Source organism: Ceratotherium simum, chromosome 18 (genome assembly GCF_057802395.1).
Source record: "Ceratotherium simum simum isolate JZ-2026a chromosome 18, ASM5780239v1, whole genome shotgun sequence".
Lineage (NCBI taxonomy): Eukaryota > Metazoa > Chordata > Mammalia > Perissodactyla > Rhinocerotidae > Ceratotherium > Ceratotherium simum.
The window spans coordinates 42,977,862-42,997,712 of NC_141917.1; the positions used below are offsets into that span (position 1 = coordinate 42,977,862).

The 19,851-nt window shown below is 42.4% G+C and overlaps 1 protein-coding gene across 1 annotated transcript in view; it reads right to left on the reverse strand.

Annotated features, from left to right (window-relative positions):
* Positions 1–19,851, reverse strand: part of ANKRD55 (ankyrin repeat domain 55) — a 91,013-nt gene that overhangs the window by 27,291 nt on the left and 43,871 nt on the right. Inside the window, exons 5-6 of the mRNA XM_014781646.2 lie at positions 15,316–15,376; positions 3,712–3,840 (exon numbers count right to left, since the gene is read on the reverse strand). Coding sequence (XP_014637132.1) covers positions 3,712–3,840; positions 15,316–15,376 — 190 coding nt within the window. The remainder of the gene's footprint in view (positions 1–3,711; positions 3,841–15,315; positions 15,377–19,851) is intronic.

The following is a 19,851-nucleotide window of genomic DNA, read 5'->3' on the forward strand; positions in this document are numbered from 1 at the left end:
GTGTGTAAATAGCCTCTTTATGAATCTCTCCTCAGTTACTCCCATCTGAGTGAGGTGTTTCCTGCTGGGACACTGACCTGCCCAGTGAGGATAAAAAGGAGGCGACAGAGATGCGACACCTGAGGAGGTAGAATTGAGAGGTCTTGATAACCAACTGGATGCCAAGGGTGATAAGGAAGGAGTGTTCATGGACCATGGGGAGGTTTGGCTTGGGTTACTGGGAGGATGGGAGTGCGATGGGAAGGGAGAGACCCTGGATTCAGTTTGAGTTTGATGTGTCTGTGGGAAATTATGGGAAGAAGCCCAGCAGAGCTGGAAATGTGAGTCTAGAGTTCAGCGTTGGAGTTATTGATCTGAGAACCTTCGGAGTAGAATGATAGTTGAAGCCATAGGAACTGATGGGCTTTCTGAGGAAGAGAGAGAGAGGGAGAAAAAGATTGATGACTAAACTACTGCAGTGTTGAGGAGTGAAAGGGAGAGGAGGCTGAGAGACAGAGGGAGAACTGCCCCAAGGGACTGAGATGTCATTGAGGGAGACTGGATGGGATCAGGGCTCTGCTCAGTGTGAGCCCAGATAGAGCCACACAGTGGGGTCTCCTGGGAAGATAGGGGAGGGGAATGAGGGCAATGGCCCACTGGAGGCCACCAGCAGCTACCAAGGGACCTGAGAAATGGGGTCCAAATTTGAAGTTAGTTTACTTCGTGTGCCCAATGTTTCCTGTTTTGGTTATCTGAGCCATATACGGAGGCTTTATGATTTCAAAGTGCTATAGCTTTAAATGTGGTCTCATATGGTCCAAGAGAAAAGCAGGAAGTTCAGTGAAAGAAATAAATGACAACGGGCAATAGATTCATTCATGTGGAAAAACTTGAAAAGGAGCACAATGCTGGTCCTGTGTTATAAATGAGCAAGAAGTCTAAAGGAGGCAAGTGGAATCATGGTTTCGCTGACATTTGGAATTACCCTAGTCTCCGTTGAATGTAAAGGGCAGAACACACCACTTCTGAATTTTACTGCTAACCACAGGGAGGGAGAGGGTGCACAGTTCCCCAGAGTTGTGATTCTTAACGTTTTGAGAGTAAACACCAATCCTTATTGAGGAATTGAAGAAAGTCGTGGACTCCTTCCTCAGAAAAATGTATACTAACATACACACCCACACATACAACACTACATACCATTATATGGGTTCTAGAAGGGACCTATCTTGTTATTCTCCTTTTTTTTTTTTTATAATTTTATTTATTTATTTATTTTCCCCCCCAAAGCCCCAGTAGATAGTTGTATGTCATAGCTGCACATCCTTCTAGTTGCTGTATGTGGGATGCGGCCTCAGCATGGCCAGAGAAGCGGTATGTCGGTGTGCGCCCGGGATCAGCGCCCAGGATCCGAATCCGGGCTGCCAGCAGTGGAGCGCACGCACTTAACTGCTAAGCCACGGGGCCGGCCCATATCCTGTTATTCTTTTTACCCTCAGTGCCAGATACACAGTAGGTGCTCAAGAAATATTCATTAAGCAGTTGAGTAAATAAATGAGTGAGGCATTATGCTTATAGAAAATCATGGTCAAAATGCAAATATCTTAGGTAGGAGTAGATAAAGGTTTAGCACTCATTAATATGAATTCATTTATCATAATGGTTTTCAACCCTAGCTGCGCATTACAATCTCCTGGGGGAGGGACAGCTTTAAAAAATAGTGATGCCTGGGCCCCACCCCAGAACAACTGGCTGGAAATCTAAGCATGTGGGGCCTGGGTCTCAGTATTGTTTAAAAGCTCTTCAGATGATTGTAATGTGCAGACAGGCCTGAAGTCAATGTAGCAGGTTAAAAGCTATATTATTTATAGAGAGAAAGAATATGAAGATGTGGGTATGATAACTAAGCTATCATGGAGGAAATCGGGAACCATCATAAAAATGACAGTCTCTTCCAATTACATAGTACATTACATATGCATGGTCTCATGCATACCCCAAAGATACACCTATGGTTAAGCCAAGTGGGCGTTGGTGACTTTTCTCAGATCAAAGCCAGGTTTGTCAATGCAAACTCAGATTTTCTGAGTTGAGTACATTGTTTTTTTAATTTTGCCAAACTGTCTCTTTGAGGATGAGAACAGGGGTTCCCACACCCGAAGAGCACAACTCAGAAAGTCTGGAGTGTTTTGGGAGTCTATCGTTTTACAAGCTGCTGATTCTATTGCAAGGCTAGGTCTAGAGTAGCGCCTCTGAATTGGGGGTAGGGTGGAGGAAGGGGCAGCAGAGCAGGCACATTGGTCAGAATTACCTGGGGAGATTTTTCAAAAGGCACATACATGGGCCCCATTCCAGATCTATGGAATCAGAAGGCAGAGGTGATGAGAGTGAATGTAAAGAAAAGCTTGATTCTGATACCACTTTCACCTCACCTGAGAACCAACACACACGGAACGCTTCCTGGGTGCCCAGTCAGGTTGCCTCTGGGGCCACCGCTATGGTGGTGACCCCTGACCAGCTAGAGGACTGGGCTCTGAGCAGGGACTGGCATGAGGGGGGCAGAGCGGGAGATTAGATACTGAAAGTATGTAGGAGGTTGTTAAGGCAGGTGGAGACGACAAAAACAACTTGCTCACTTCACAGTTTTGCCCAGGGCTGGCCCTAGTACAGAGTAACTAAAACTAAGGTTGGAGGGACGAAAACAGAGCAGTTTCCAAATCACTTCTGTTTTCCCCTTACCTCAGGCACACATGTCAACCCTGAAAGTGCCAGGTGCCCGTCTCTGCCGTGTGTGGCACGTGAAAACACCTGAGTGAAACCACGGTCAGGGCAGACAGAAACGCCTCTCACAAGGATGCTGGCAGCGGTTCAGCAAGGGTGCCCTTATTGAGCTGATGGAAATAAACAGTGGGGATGTCTGTGTTAGGCATCCAAAGACAGAATGGGCTAGCAAATTTGTTGAAAGAATGCGTAATACCACTCTCCTCTTAAGGACGGAATAGATCACTCAGAATTAATCATTCCCCTTGAAAATAGAAAGCGCTTCAATAAATGTGAGCTATGGTCATTATTTCACCCTATTCTCAGTTTCCCTCTCTTTGGATTATAGATTTCTGGGGCCTATTCTGATTTCTTTGCTTGTATGTACTGATGTAGATTCTCTTTTGGGATAGTAAGGTAGGGTCACAAGCCGCAATTTTCATTGTTCAGCATAGAATTCAGGGTCATCTGGAATTTCTCTGCTTTGGAAGATTTGGAAGGAAAAAGAGACTCATTCATGGTCCAGAGACTTTGAAGGGACTTTCCTAGTAAGTCTTTGAAAGTTTATCCTGGTGCACTGTGAGCCAGTAGCAAGCACTGAGATGGAGAGAGAAAAAGAGAGAGGTGTGTGTCTTTCTGTGTGTGTGTGTGTGTGCATGTGTGTGTGTGTGGGTGTGTAACAGTCAAGGCAGGCTCTCCCTGATATTCGATAACTCTTCCTCCTCTTTATCTTGGCAGTGTTTCTTCTCTACAACTGATGCCCCCAAATCCTCCTCTAAGTGACAGGTTTCCTGTTGCCCCTGTGGACATGAATGGAGGGGAGGAGGGCAGCGTGAACCTTGCTCTATCTTACATATAAACTCCATATCAATGCTGGGGCTGTACCTTTGATAATTCCATCCTTCAGGTCTGACATGCGCAGAGAATTGTTAACATTGCTTTACATCATTTAAACTCGAGACAAGTCCTCACCTGGACTGCCCAGTGGAGAGCCGTTTTAAAGTCTTTATCCACAAGGGTGGGATCTGCCCCCTTCTTCAGCAGCATTTGGGTGTGTTGAGGCTGGTTGTGGAAAGCTGCCCAGTGGAGTGGTGTCATTCCCTACAAAACCACAAGCAGAGGCAGTGGACATGAGCACAGGCTATCAGGAAGGAAAATGGAGCACTAACTTTCTCCCCAGGCCCGCGGGCCACCACCAGATACATTGGTTGCCGCCTGTCAGTTCATTTATTTCTCAAGCCATTCATTCAACAGATTCAATTTATTGAGCTTCTGCTTTGTGCCAGGCAAATTGGTGTTGAGGATACTGTAGTGAATGAGATAAACAAGATCCTTGCCCTCAGGAGAATTGCATTGTTGTAGAGGAAGACAGATGGTAAATGTACACAAACGAGTCAAAGGATTTTCCAGTTTGCTGAACGCTATAAAGAACGCACATGGGTGCTGTGATAGTCACCGTGGGGGAGGGACTGTTCCACACGGGCCTCTGCTAGCTGGGCTTGGGGAAGAGAACAGCAAGTATCAAGTCACAGAGGCAGCACCTATGCCTGGAGTCACGCTAGGATGCCATCTCCCACCATGAGGGCAGAGGCACTGTCTGTTTCAGTGCAGTTCCCCCAGTGACCACAACAGAGACTAGATAAACAGCTGTTGGATGAATGAATGAATGAATGGAGAGAGGAGGAGAGCCATGTGAGAGGGGGTTGGAAAGGTTGGCAGGGCTGATCCAGGGAGTGTGGGATGGGAGATATTGACCCTGCATAAGGCATTTGGATTTTATTCTCAAGTCAATGGAAAGACAGCGAAGGGTTTTAAGCAGATGCTGACATGATCTGATTTACACTGGTTAGAGGAAATCACTCTGTGGCAGCTTGGAGAAAAGATATGGATGAGTCAGGCTGGTGAGTCCCAGCTTCTTTCAGAGCTTAAGGTCACAAACTTTAGGCATTGTTTAATAATAAAATGAGCTTATGTTGAGAAATGGTAGCCAAAAAGAACCAGTATTATTTGGGAGTTTCTGTGAAAAGATGGCATCTTCTCCTTGCCCACACCTCTCAGTTACATGAAATATATCTAAAATAACTCTAGATTGAGATGCCTGATAAAGGGGCAAAGGGCACAGGCAGCTTTAAAGCTTCTCTTTTTAGAGTCATCTCTGCAGATAACGTAAAGATGGGAGTCAATAGCTTGGCCTTCTCTGCTCCATCCACGATGAGCTGAGTGGAGGGGATGGGCCTCAGCCTGATTAGGAGAGCAGAGCTAACATTAGCCCAGAGCTAATATTTATTGATCCAGAGACCTTATGAGTTCCTATGTATACTATCTCACTTAATCCTCCAAACAACTTTCTGATTAAGTATTGTGATGAAGTCGGCAATGTGTTCACCAAACTCTGTTTCCTCTTCCTCCAGGGCACACAGTCAGTCTACAGCTTCCCAGCAGAGAGGTGTGGCCACTAGACCGAGTCATGACCATTGCAATGTGAACAGAAGGGATGGAAGGAATGAAAGCCCCCTCCAGTCCTGCCTAGAAAAGAAAACCTATGTGGTCTTCCACATCTTCTCGCTTTCCTCATCTGACAACTGAATGCAGAGGAGAACAAGGCTTGAGAAGGTGCTGGAACCATGTGATTCAAAGGCCCAGTACCCTATTGATGAGGTCCAGCACTGGCTTATTATGCGAGCAAGAAATAGGCTTTTATCGTGTCAGGCCACTAAGATTTTGAGTTGTTCGCTATGGCAGTTAGCCAACTCTGACAGGTGCCACTGTCCTTCTCATTTCACAGAAGAGGAAGCTGAGCTCTAGAGAAGTTCCCAAGTCTGGGAGTGAGCATGGAACTGAATCTAGGGTTTGAGGTTTGTGAGGCACTGGGATTAGAACCAGCTAAATCCCCTCGACCGGTTCCATATTCTAAATCACTAAATTATGTCTGCTTTCATGTTTCAAGTGTCATATGGCACTGAGCCTCCAGAGATAGTCTTGAAGATATTTCAAGAAATTGGTTCCATATGGAAAAGAATGCTAATCTAAAAGCAATGAAACTTCGTGTTCTTATTCCAAGAGTTGAATATTTACTTGGGATTCAGAATAGCTCAGTGCATTTCAATGGCTCCTCTTCATTTTTAATTTGACCCACTGGAATTAGAAATCTGAGCTCAAGGAAATCAGATTCTTTTTATTATGCATGAATTTCCCCATTCCAGTGCTGAGTCCCATTTGCGTCGGAGTCATTGACTTTGTCATAAAGTGCCACCAGTATCCAGGGTTAAAGACATCAAAGGCAATTTTGAAGTCACTGGAGTGGAAGCTTCATGAAGGCAGGGCCCTTGTTTGCCTGTCTGAATCCTTGGGGCCTAGAACAGTGCCAGGCATGTTGTAGATGCTTAGTCAATACTTACTGAATGAATGAGTGACTTCTCACTGTTCTTGACTGAATTTTTTGCTTCTGTAAAATTTGGCTTTGCTTTTTAGAATCATACACACAAGAAAGAAAGGCAGAACATGATTTCTCCTTTATAGAAAATGACCTTGTCTGATATGGTCATTGTTACCAACTTGCCAACTGAAACTTGTTAGAATTCTTTTTTTTTTTTTTTAACAGTTTTATTTATTTATTTATATTTTGGTGAGGAAGATCAGCCCTGAGCTAACATCCATGCCAATCCTCCTCTTTTTGCTGAGGAAGACCAGCTCTGAGCTAATCTATTGCCAATCCTGCTTTTTTTTTCTTCCTCCCCAAAGCCCCAGTAGATAGTTGCATGTCATATCTGCACATCCTTCTAGTTGCTGTATGTGGGACGCGGCCTCAGCATGGCTGGAGAAGCGGTGCGTTGGTGTGCGCCTGGGATCCAAACCCGGGCCGCCAGTAGCGGAGCGCGTGCACTTAACTGCTACAGGGCCGGCCCAAAACTTGTTAGAATTCTTGATGAGTGCTCCAAATGAGGTAGATGGCAATCACTATATGTAGAGATATGATTTAACGATGTGACAATTCAGTGTGAAAATGTGGTTGTGAATTAAATTGTGATGATGCCATGTTAATCTTTGTCTCCTAAACACAGTTGCTAGGCTTCAAGAGTTATTCTCTTAAAAAAACACCACCACCTCCCCACCCGCCCCGCCCTGGCAAAAAAAAAACACCCTAACTCTTGCAAGCTTTGGTAAAGGATGGGGTGGGGAGGAGCACTACCATTTTTTGTATACCTACTGGGTGCCAAGAGCTTTATATATGTTACCTCCTTGAATCTTTACAACAATCCTAAGGGATAGGTATTTTTAGACCCATTTACAGGTGAGGAAACTGAAACACAGACAGGTTAAGTAATTTGCCTAAGGCCATTGACTAGGTACAGCGCAGAGCTGGGAGTCAAATCCAGGTCTCTCTAACTCTGGAGAAAAATGCTCTTTCCACACATCATGCTGGTAGACTTTCATTTTGGAAATGAGTTCAGATGCTAGAAAATTCTTTTCTTTGTGATTTTAGCTGGATTCAAGATCTTCTCACTTTCCAGAATGGTGGTTCTCACTAGAGTGTGGGTTGCCATTCCATATTATTATTTGTTTCATTTAGCATCGCCTCTAGGCTCCCCCTAAAAGCTCAGCTGGTAAGTATTTATTTTTGTAAGGTATTGAAATATACCTATTCTCCCTCCTCAACTCCCACCTTGGAATTTGGAATCACTGTTAGAAATAAACGTTGAGCCTCTGAATGGCCCCAAATCAAGCCTTGAATTGCTCCATTATTTCTCTAAATAATAATATATATATTATATATAAATATATCGTGTATTTATATTGCAATATAAACACGTTGCAAACCTTCAGTCAAGTCAAGGGAAACTTCCTGTTGCTATTTTTTTCAATTGGGCTAAAGAGGAATAAAAATAAATTCTCTTCGAGTTAGTAATAGGAAAACCAAAACTTTCAAAATCGGCTCAAGTGCAGCTCTGGTATTGCACAACACACTTTGTTTAGGAACTTTTTCCTACAACTGCCTCCTTCCCCTTCCTGCAGCTTCTGTTGAGCCGGCAGTCATTGTAGTTGTGTTGTGTTGACTCTGGTGGCCATTTAAGGGGCAGACTTCAGGCTTGGCACTGAAAGTTGACAGAGATCAAGATTAAGCTGTGACACTTAAAGGCAGAAGCTGCGGCTTATTCACTGTGGTATGCCCACTGCACCAAGCACACAGTAGGTGTTCAAGAAATGTTTACAGGAAGAATTAATTAGTGAATTGCAGGTTGTCAAGGTTCCCCCGGACTATGGGGAGTATAAAATACCAGAATCTGTTGAATGCAAGTCAGTCCCCTGTGTCCAAACTGTGGCGACCTTTCCTACCAGCTCCTCTCAAGTTTCATTGAGGACTCAGTTGGGCCTTCAAAGCATGTGGGCTGAAAATCTAGGAGTCACTTGCAGACATGCTGCAACAAACATCTAGATGGCTCTGGTGACAGTATAATTCCACTGTTTTTGAAAAACAAAAAGTATTGGCTCAAAGACTGAAGAGTAACTCACATTCATTTAAGAACATGGCTTTCCAGAATGTTTTGAAGGGAAATGTTCAGTTTTAATTGACTTAGGGTCCATTTCTAGATTGCTGATAGGACTGTGGGTTATAACTACTGGTGCACAGCAGCGTTGCTTTGGAACGGCGCTCTTGTGCAGATGAGTCATTCTGTACCTTGGGCCTGTGCCACCGAAATTTCAGTTAAGAGCTTACAAGGCCTATCAGCATCTCAGAACTTTTTTTTTTCCCAAACCACTGTAACTTTTTGTGTTTTATGAACCAGAAATCTTATTAAGTGCTTAGCAGTTTCCGTGTTTCAGAACTGCACTTGTGGACCAGCTCTAGCCGACACTGAAAGGCACGGAGAGAGAAATGTGTGATGCGGTTGGGTGGTTGGTGGAGCATCCTTCGTCTTTGTGCCCTGGGGGAGAGAATTACAGCAGGTGGCTGAGAGATCAGCAAAACAATTCTAGATTCTCTGAAGGATTTAGAATTTCACAGAAGTCCAGTTTGTCTCTGGTTGGCATTTTAAAATTCACATACTATTAATCTCCCAACCAAATATGACCACCCTTCACAAAAGTTATAGAGGGTCTCCCACAGACAAAAAATTGGAATAAATGATGTACTTTATTATTATTATTTTTTTTTTTGGTGAGGAAGACTGGCTCTGAGCTAACATCTGTTGCCAATCTTCCTGTATTTTGCATGTGGGATGCTGCCACAGCCTGGCTCGATGAGTGGTGCATCAGTCCACACCCAGATGCTAACATCTGTGCCCATCTTCCTCTATTTTGCATGTGGGACGCCGCCACAGCATGGCTTGATGAGCACTGCATTGGTCCGCGCCTGGGATCCAAACCTGTGAACCCTGGACCACCGAAGCAGAGTGTGCAAACTTAACCGCTACACTACCAGGCTGACCCCAAATGATGTACTTTAAAAGATTCTTGGGCCTGCCCAGTGGTGCAACTGGTTAAGTGCTTGCACTCTGCTTTGGCGGCCTGAGGTTCATGGGTTCGGATCCTGGGCGCGCACCGATGCACCGCATGTCACGCTATGCTGTGACGGTGTCCCATATAAAGTGGAGGAGGATGGGTACGGATGTTAGTTAGCTCAGGGCCAGTCTTCCTCGGCCAAAAAAGAGGAGGATTAGCATGGATGTTAGCTCAGGGCTGATCTTCCTCACACACACACAAAAAAACAACAAAAAACTCACTTTCTCCTTATAATAATGACAAAAATAATGTATCTGACAAAAAATTAAAAAATGGAGATTTTTCACAATTTAAATGAGACACTAATGCAAGAAAAATAATATAAATTAACTTAGGTCATAGAAGTATAAGAGCAAATTCTAACCAGGACAAACATAAAACAAAGTCTCTAGAATAGAGGCCTACATTGTTATATTTATTTTTGAACAAAACAGGACGTCTACATTCTTCTACACTGAATTATGAACTCTGTTAGAGCAGTGACCAAGCCTACATGAGACATGGCAGGTACTGAAATATTTGTTGAATGAATAAAATGACTATTTTCCCATTCCAAGTAGATCATCTTGGGATGCTCTACAATTATTCCACTTATTGCTCAAAATGTTTTTTGGAGGTCTTTTTTGGAATTACCACTACAGCAGGGATTCTATCTATGGATAGAAATCAGGCTTTGTGTGAGCTTAGATTAGAGAAATAAATTACATCTTTACTTTCATTAGCTTCTAATTGAAATTTAGCATCTTCTTCAATAATGAATATAGGCAAAAACTCACAGTAGTGTTAACAATACCTGTGACTTTGCCAACAATATGAATCACAGATACTTTTGCATCACATTAGCTATTGCATATCTCAAAATATCATTTACATGCATCACTACTTCAAAATTGCAGTAGTGTTGGTCCCGCCACTAAATCTTCTTATCTAACACATTAAAAGAAAAGCTTGCATATTACTATCACCAATTTGTTCTTTAACATACTTTGATAACTGTATTTCAATATATGTATTTCAATAACTGTATTTATTTTGTAATCCTATGTATTTTATTTTATGTAAAAATTTCAAACATTTTTCTGAGGAGGGATCCATAGGCTTCACCAGCACACCAGAGGCATCCGTGTCATAGAAATAGAGAAGGACTCCTGCCCTATAGTCTACAGTACATTTTTTGAAGATCTCAAATGATATAAAATCTTATTTTTTTTTGAGAGTAGATTTTGGAAATAATTAAAAATCACCTGGAGTCAAGTCTGGTAAATAAAATGGTAATTGAGTTGAGTCAACAAAATAGAGAGAAAAGGCCATAAAATAAAATAATATGACTTTTTCTTGAGTGTAATAAATTAATTCTTTATCTATTAATTATATACATATATATTTTGGAGGCTCTACTTTGTGCAAGTTACTGAACTAGATTCTAGGGATACAAAGATGAAAAAGACATGGTCTGCCTCTAGAAACTGAGGGGAAGTGGGGGATGGGAGAGAGAGAAGTGAGGGCTCCTAAGTAGTAGTGACTCCATTTTTCCAAGGTGTTTGTTTTCAGGATAAAAATTCTGGTGCATTTGAAAAATTTTGCTTTATTATTTTACCTTTTGGTATTGCAAAGTAAAAAGGTTACTAGAGTTAGTGAATGTTTCTTTTGATTTTTCCTTTAGAGTGCACAATCTCTGCTTGTGGTTATATTTTAGGAATGTTGTAAGTGGATTTAGTGCTAAGAATTATATCCAAAGGTTCACATCTGTTTTTGCAACTTGGATTTATTTTCTCAGAATGCTGTTATAATGAAAGTTTGGATTGTCAGGCCTCTCACAAAAATCTACTCAAATCAGAACGTGCATTTAGTATAGGATCAACAATATATCCTAAATACCATTCATAACAGTGCTTCTCTGGACAAATGCATTCAGTTCTAACCCAGATGACAATAGCTCATAGCCCCTCTTGATGGGGCACTCTTCCTGTCACAGCTAAAACGAGAGCAGGAGAGGTTAGATTCTAGGGGTTTAGCAACTTGTTAACTCCCTGTAGCTGCACTAGACAAGTCTCTCTCTATGTCAGTGATTCCCCTGAGGTCCAGAAGAACAAAGGCACAGAGGACAATCTGACCCATCTTGCCTTTCCCACAGTGTTCAACTCTGCGGTGTGGACAGTTTCTAAATAAGTCATCTTATAATTAAACAATGTGGTTAATGAAGCAGGAAAAACAAACAGATTATTGGAACGGAACAAAGAGTTCAGAAATGGAACCACATATTAAAAAAAAAATCTTATAACAAACTAAAAGAAAATTTAGCATAATGTAGTTTTCTGTCCCTGGCAGTAGGGAAGGCCTTTTTAAAAAAGACACCAAAAGCAAAAGCAATAATGGACATGAATGATCTTTTGATTATATCCTATTTAAAATTTTCCATACAAGAAAAGACATCATGAACAGTACTAAAATAAGCAACAGACTGTGAAAAAATATTTGCAATCCAAGAGCAGACAAAGGATTAGTGTTCAGAATATAAAATAAACTCCTCTGAAGCCACAAGAAAATGACAAGTAACCGAACAGATGAATGGACAAAGGATGTAAACAGGTAAGTCACAAAAGAAGATATGAGAATGACCATATACCTATGAAATGGTGCTCAATCTCATTGGTTATCAAGGAAATACAAATTAAAACAACAACGAGAAATCCAACAATGGGAAAATAGCAAGAAGCACACTTTTACACTGTAGGTAGAGCTATAAAGTGATACAGCCATTTTGGAGAACAACCAGGCATGCATATTAAAAATAAAAATGTACACACTCTACTACCCAATAATTCTTCTTCTAGAGAAATGCTTGTATAAAAGACACAAGGAGGCTTGTATAAGAGCACTCTTTAGAGTAGTGTTTATGACCATGAAAAACTGGAGATAACCTAAATATCCATTCATAGGGGAATAGAAAAATAAATGGAGGTATTGTCATAGTATGGGAAACTATGAAACCATTAAAAGGAATGAGTCAGATCTATATGTATCAACATGGATAGAGCTATAAGACATACTCTTGAGTGAAAAAACAAAGTTGCAGAACAACAATATAGAGTGTGATACCTGCTATGTAATACTCTGCAACACCTATGAATATACATAAAAGACTGGGAAAGAGACATATCAAACAGTGATTACCTGGGGGTAAAGGTGGTGGGGTAGAAGTAATCAAGGACTTCCTGGTATTACTTGTAATATTTAAATTTTTTTTTAATTTATTTTTTATTTATTTATTTTTTTGAGGAAGATAGGCCCTGTCCTAACATCTGTTGCCAATCTTCCTTTCTTTTTTTCTCCCCAAAGCCCCAGTACATAGTCGTGTATCACAGCTGTAGAGTTGTAACTCTTCTATGTGGGATGTCACCTTACTATGGCTTGACAAGTGGTGCGTCGGTCTGCACCTGGGATCTGAACCCTGGAACCTTGGGCCACCAAAGTAGAGTGTGTGAATTTAAACACTACGCCAGGGCCGGCCCCGTGGCTTAGTGGTTAAGTGCGTGCGCTCTGCTGCTGGCGGCCCGGGTTCGGATCCCGGGCGCGCACTGACACACTGCTTCTCCGGCCACGCTGAGGCCGTGTCCCACATACAGCAACTAGAAGAATGTACAGCTATGACATACAACTATGTACTGGGGATTTGGGGGGAAAAAATAAATAAATAAAATCTTTAAACACTACGCCACTGGGCCAGCCCCTAAATTTTTAATAGTAAATGTGTTCATGTATTATTTATACAAATAAAAACTAATAATACAAAAAGAATTGTTTTAAGTCACTGAGCTCGTATCAGGACAGCCTCTAAAGTGATATTCACCTCCCAAATACCAAGTAGTATCACGTTTTGTTTTACTTGAGCAGTTATAGATATAAATGGCTTCAGAAATGGATTTTTTTTCTTCCTCTCTCCATTCTTTAGTTTCAGTTTATAATCTAATATATCTCTTAATGAATTTAGATTTCTACTGATTGATCCTTTAATCTTTAACCATTATTGTGATAAACTTGGGAGTCCTTCAGTTACTCTTGGAAAATAATTTCATTCAAACTATGTAGGCGTACGCCTTGCTCTTTCCTCTTGTCGTTAGGAAACCATAATGCATCACCAGCACTAACTTACGTTTTCCCTCATTTCTTTTGTCTTTGCTGTTTTTTGCTTTCCGTTACTTAGCAGACATAGGGTGTGTGTTTACTATGCTTTAACTGTTACCCTCTCATATATAATGGAGAGGGCACTGTGCTTGGAGCTCACTGGAAAAATAACTGGGGAGGAGGGATAGTAGGTGACTGCTTGTTCAGAACATTGAGAAGCCAAAGGCAGGAACTCCACCAAGGCAATGAATGAAAAAGAAAGCCCTTATTTTCCAATGGCAAAGAGCTTCTAGCCCTCGTAAATTTATAAGGATTTATATGTACATATATAAAAATGGAAAACACAGTCAAGCAGGGGGGCTTCAGATGGGTTTCAGACATGCTGTGACATGGCCCAAAGAGGAAGCTGCGACATTGGGTGGGAAGTGTCCTTTTGGTCTAGCAGCAGGAGGAAACTTCTCTGAGAAGTCACTTTGCATGAGAAGGAACCAGAGACTTTTTTTTCCCAATATTTACCACATCTTATCTGAAGACTGTTACAATGACCACTGTTAGAAAGATCTGTGTCTATTTTCATCGTCTCCACCAGCCAGGGGCCTCCCAGGGCGGGGAAGAATAGGGAACCATCACTCTGCTGGGGGATGTTCCTTCAGCTGAGGGGTGGACAGAGTTGGAGGTCTGTAAGGGGAATTTAGCTTTAGGGTATGAATGACTGAATTTGCCCTCTTTCTAATAAGCCTGAATGAAGTCTAGAAGTTCATGATCAGCTGACATGAACTGCAACCACTCAAGCTCCCTGCTTTCACACCATGGGCAGAGTGATCAGAGCGTGCTTTAGCATCTCTGGTTCTTGTTTCTAAAGCAGAAGTTAGAAGCAGTGCAATCCTCTCTCTTCTGGGGTTTTGCTTAAACCACGGAAGACACGGGGAGCGAAAGTAGTGTGTGACCATCGAGTTTGGGAGGTGTCCAACCTCAGACACAGGCTGCAGAGCAGGGGCTTTTTGGTGTGGGCCTTAATGCCAAGCCAGCTGGAAGGAGGGCTTTAATCAGAAGGCTCGAGAAAGACGGGGAAAGGAGGGCAACTCAGGAGAAAAATGGGGGGCCAGCTCCTGTTAGGCGGCTTCCTCCCACTGCATTGTCTATGGTCAGCTGGCTTCCTTGAAAACAGTGTAATTTAGCATTTTGGGGCATATGCATTTTCAGTGCTATCAGATTTTCTTAAAGTTATCAGACATTCTTAGTAAAGTGCAGCCAAACCAAGCACATATTTATTAAAAATTCCATAAAAAACCAGGCATTTAAATCATGTTAAGAAGCTTGTTAAAGAAATAAGGCTGGCTTATGAAAATTCATCCTGCTTTTTAGAAGAGGTAAGTAGATACAACAAGACCCAAAGCTACTCTGGGGCAGCTCTGCCTGTGTCTGATCCACCCTCTCTCAGGAACTTTGCTTGAGAGGGCTGCACTGTCTTCTTGGAAGCCTCGTACACGACTGTCTTTGCAACATAAAGGAAACAGCAATGGTCATCATTGGCATTAATAATGTGGCCACTGGAGCAGGAAGCCTGGCGTTACTGTCTGCCATCTTTCACTCAGAGAGCGTCGGCAGCCATAGCTTGCCATTCAAGTTTCGGAGACTTGAGAAGACAGGAAAGAGCCATATTTATTTCTCAATGTCCAGAGGGAAATTACAAAATTTCAGTGGCATGATGAATGCTTAAGTACTTAATGCAATAAATCCTTCCCTATTAGAAGCTACCGACACTCACGGTGGGGATAAATTTCCGAGGATTAATAGTGGAGACACAGGCTTCTCTCTCAGAATAGAAACACAAAAATGTGCTCCATGCCCTCCTTGGACTTTTACAGATTCTGAACAGTGGTTCAGAAAAGCCCTTCCTCCCACCCTAACATGCACAATGGCCATCTCTTCTCAAGAGGGCAGGCTCACCTCATTGTCCTGGTGATTAATCTCGCTGAGATTTGACTGTTGCACCAAGACTGTTAGGAGCCTGTAAAGAAAAACAGGAGAAGTGGCTCAAAAGAACAGAATCTGTATGAGAACACAGCATTAGAAATGTGGTCCATTGAAGGCCTCCAAATGAAGATGGGCCCTTTCCATCTATCTAGGAGAAAGATCCATGGAAAAGAAGCCAGCAGGATAAGTAAGAAGGCTCCAGGGAGGAGGAATACCTCTGTCTCTTCTTCTCCCACCTCCTCTCTATCTTAGTGCTTCTGGCGGGTCCGAAGAGAATGGAGAAAGTGAATCAATCTTTAGGCTCATCTTATTCACCAGATCTGTGTCCCTATGCGTGCACTTTAAGAACCAAAGTTCTTATTTTTTATTCATTTTACGTAAACATATAGGGTGCTTTCAAGCTGCTTCACCACTAGGTACAAGTGTCATGCCTTTTAAATATATAGATTATGCCAGGAGGCACTCAGCATTTACAACTTTGCTTATTCTTTGTACAACATATGAATATCTAAGCATGAGACAATAATCAGTGTGAAACAACAATCAATGATTCTCAAGTTCAAGTTCTTATCCTACTTGGTCCCACACTTGGTGGACTAAGGTCAACCCTACATCCATGGGAGAGAAACAGGTGAGCACAGTGGTTAGGGACCCAGACTCTAGAGTTAGGTGGCCTGGGTTCACAACCCAGCCCTGCCACTGACCAGCTCTGTGACCACAGGCAAGTAACTTAACCTCTCTGTACCTAAGCTTCCTCATCTATAAAATGAGGGTAATTAAAAGTACCTACCTTATAGCTCAGTGTGAGGATTAAATGAGTTACTACGCATACAGCATTTAAAGCATGCCTAGAACACAGTAAGTGTTATTTCTAGAACACTTAACCCTAGAAGTTTTAACCCTGGCTCTATCTCAGAATCCCCTGGGGAGATTTTTTGAAACCACAGATACCTGGGAACTGTGTTTGGGGTTTCTGACTCAGTAGGTCTGGAGAGAAGCCCAACTTCTACAGTTTAAAAAAGCTGTTCAGGAAATTCTGGTAAGCAGTCATGTTTGGAAACTACTGAGAAAGGTGTGAAATGAATTAGTCAATGGATACTCACTGTTACGGACTGAACCATGTTCCTCTCGAATTCATATGTTGAAGCTCTAACACCCAGCGCCTCAGAATGTGACTGTATTTGGAGAATGGGCCTTTAAAGAGGTGGTTAAGTTAAAATGAAGCCATTAGGGCGGGCCCTAATCCAATTCTTCTGGTGTTCTCATAAGAAGAGATTAGGACACACAGAGAAACCGGAGGGGTGCAGGCTTACAGAGGAAAGACCATGTGAAGGGGCAGCAAGAGGGTGGCCATCTACAAGCCAAGGAGAGAGGCCTCAGAGGAAACTGACCCTGCCAGCACCTTGATCTTGGATTTCCACCCTTCAGAACTGTGAGAAAACACGTTTCTGTTGGTTGAGACTCCCAGTCTGTGGTATTTTGTTATGGCAGCCCCAGCAAACTAATATACTCAACAAGACGATAAAGGATTGTTTATGGGGAGACAACGAAGGAAATTTAGAAATTATTTTTGTAAGAATTATTTGAAAATTGAAATGATTTAGCCTCTTCTCCAATCAGATTTTCATTGTCTTTCAGCTTAGATGACACCTAAAATCCTAAGTATTAAATTGCTACCTGCAATAGAAGAAAAGAGGAACTAATACTGTGTTAGTGGTAAATGTAATACAAGGAGAGCTTAGATGGGGATGGATTTCTGGTGATTTGCTGTGGAGGTGAAATAACCAGGAAGCCTAAGGTTTGATTCTAGTCTTATCACTGCCTTTGGGGAGCCAGGATATTGCTGTGGTTTAATTGTGGCCTCACTGCTGTGTGAGCTCTCTGAGCTTCTGTAATGGGGATAATAACAGCAGTGGTAGGGAGGACTGGATAAATAACAGATGTAAAGCTCCTCGTACACAGACTTTAAAGGACCAGTGGCTATGACTGCAAGGGGCACATCTCTTTTATCCTTTCTGAATTCTAGAATTCCTCCATCTGGTGGGAAGATCCTACAAAAATATTGCATTTGGGGTAACACTGTTTTTCATATTTTCCCTTATAGCTGCTTTATGGGGAAAAGGTAACTGGTGACTGTCTCTCCTGCCACGTCTCTCTGTCTGTCTCTCTCATTACTGGCCATTGTTTAATCTCTAGGGCTCATTTGGTCTGAGGTGCTGGCGGAGAACGGAAGGGAAAGGCAAGAGGTCAGCTGTGGTCCAGTCCGGTTATCTTTGACTAACCTTGAGCAGACTGAGATCATCTGTAGCCAGACAAGATCTTCTGGGGCTGTTCCAGAGCAGAGTGACCACACTGAGAGAAGTCCAGCTCTGACCAGATGAGAATGGGGGTACAGAGAGCAAGACTTCTTGTCACATTCTAGATGGGCCTCCAAAGGTCACGGGATGAGCCCTGGGCTGAGTATTTCTCTATTTGTCTCTCAAATCCCTCCTCTGCCCTGCAATGTCCTGCTCTGAGGCTGACCTCCAACATCATCATCATCCAGGCTCCCTTGCCCTCTGACTTCCCGTTGGGTTTGGCCAGGGGGAGAAATGGCAGGAGGAAGGAGGGAAGCCACTTTCCTTTCTGACAATGACGCTTTTCCTCTCTCAGAGGCCTCGGCTCTTGCCAGGTGGCTGCTCGCTGACAGCTACAACTACAACTATCGCCACTACTCTCAGCAGGTTCCAATAGCAGCTCCCTTCCTCGCCCCTTGCGGCCTAGGGGTGGAAGATTTTCCTACTTTTGGGGAGGGAGTGGGGGTGGGACATTATATCACCATCTCTCATTGGTTAATTAAAAATAGTCTTTCATTAAACTTTCTCCAGTTACCTTTTTTTTATTTTGTATATTTTTTATTTTTGTTTTTATTTTTTTAATTTATTTATTTTATTGAGGTCACATTGGTTTATAACATTATATAAATTTCAGGTGTATGTCATTATATTTTGACTTCTGTAGACTGCGTTGTGTTCACCACTAAAAGTCTAGTTATCACTTTTAGGGTCGGCCCCATGGCTTAGTGGTTAAGTGAGCGCGCTCCGCTACTGGCGGCCCGGGTTCGGATCCCAGGCGCACACTGACGCACCACTTCTCCAGCCATGCTGAGGCGGCGTCCCACATACAGCAACTAGAAGGATGTGCAGCTATGACATACAACTATCTACTGGGGCTTTGGGGAAAAAAAAGAAGGGGAGGATTGGCAGTAGATGTTAGCTCAGAGCCGGTCTTCCTCAGCAAAAACAGGAGGATTAGCATGGATGTTAGCTCAGGGCTGATCTTCCTCACAAATAAAAAAAAAATAAATAAATAAATATAAAAAAAATCACTTTTAATATTCCGTATCTTCCCTGTTACAACCCTGATTGATATATGCCAATCTATATATCGCTTGATTCCATTTATTCCTCAGTCTCTAAGACTCATTGATTTTGAAAGCTGGATACAAATTTAAGGGTAAGTATTCCCTCTCCCTCTCTCTTCCTCTCTTATTTTATGACAGCGAATGAACTGAGGCACTGCATTGCTTGCCAAGGCCATCACACATCGCCTTGGTGGTCCCGCCTGGACTAGAAACCAGGTGTCTGGTTTCCAATCCGGTGCTTCCATGCTATTCCATTGCTCAGAGGTAATCTGCAAGACACTTGTCCCACATCTGTCTTAATTACAAGAGGACTTGCAGTTCTCTTAGTTTTGTTTTCTCAGAGCTCCTGCTTTGTGTAAGGTGCCCAGGAGTACAGTCATGTGTCACTTAACGACGGGGATACGTTCTGAGAAATACATTGTTAGGCAATTTTGTTGCTCTGGGAACATCATAGAGTGTAGTGAAGGGGAACAAAATTTGTCACCCCAAAATGTGTCTCTTAAACATGAGGATTATTTTAGGCTGATTATTTTTAAGAAACAAAAGACTCAGAAAGTTTTCTTGTTACCTCCCCCTTAACTGCCTAAAAGAATTCAGATAAAAACCCCTGTCTCAGGAAGTGAGCTATCAACTTAGCATAACATAAACTATGTGGTAGACAGAGGGGAACCTAGAAAGCCTGTTCGTTGGGCTCCCCTCTGTGTTTTGTTTCTATGTGGCCACACAAACATTTATTTTCCAAACATTTGTTCCTTTTCAACTACCTGTGAATTGCCTTCCTTCCCTTTGAAGTCCCTGACTCTCCCCACCCCCAACATCTTCTTTGTCTTTAGCTGAGGATGGTATTTAAGGTGAGGGCTTCAGTCGTTTTGGCAAGTTACTCGGTTTTTCTGGGTTTCTCCCATGTATACATGTTATTAAACTTTTTGTTTATTTTTCTGCCGTTAATCTGTCTCATGTCAATTTAATTCTTAGGCCAGCCAGAAGAACCCAAAAGGGTAGAGTTAAATTTCTTCTTCTCCTACAGTACTTACACAAACCTAGATGGTATAGCCTACTACATACATCACTATATGGTACTAATCCCATGAGACACCCATTGTATA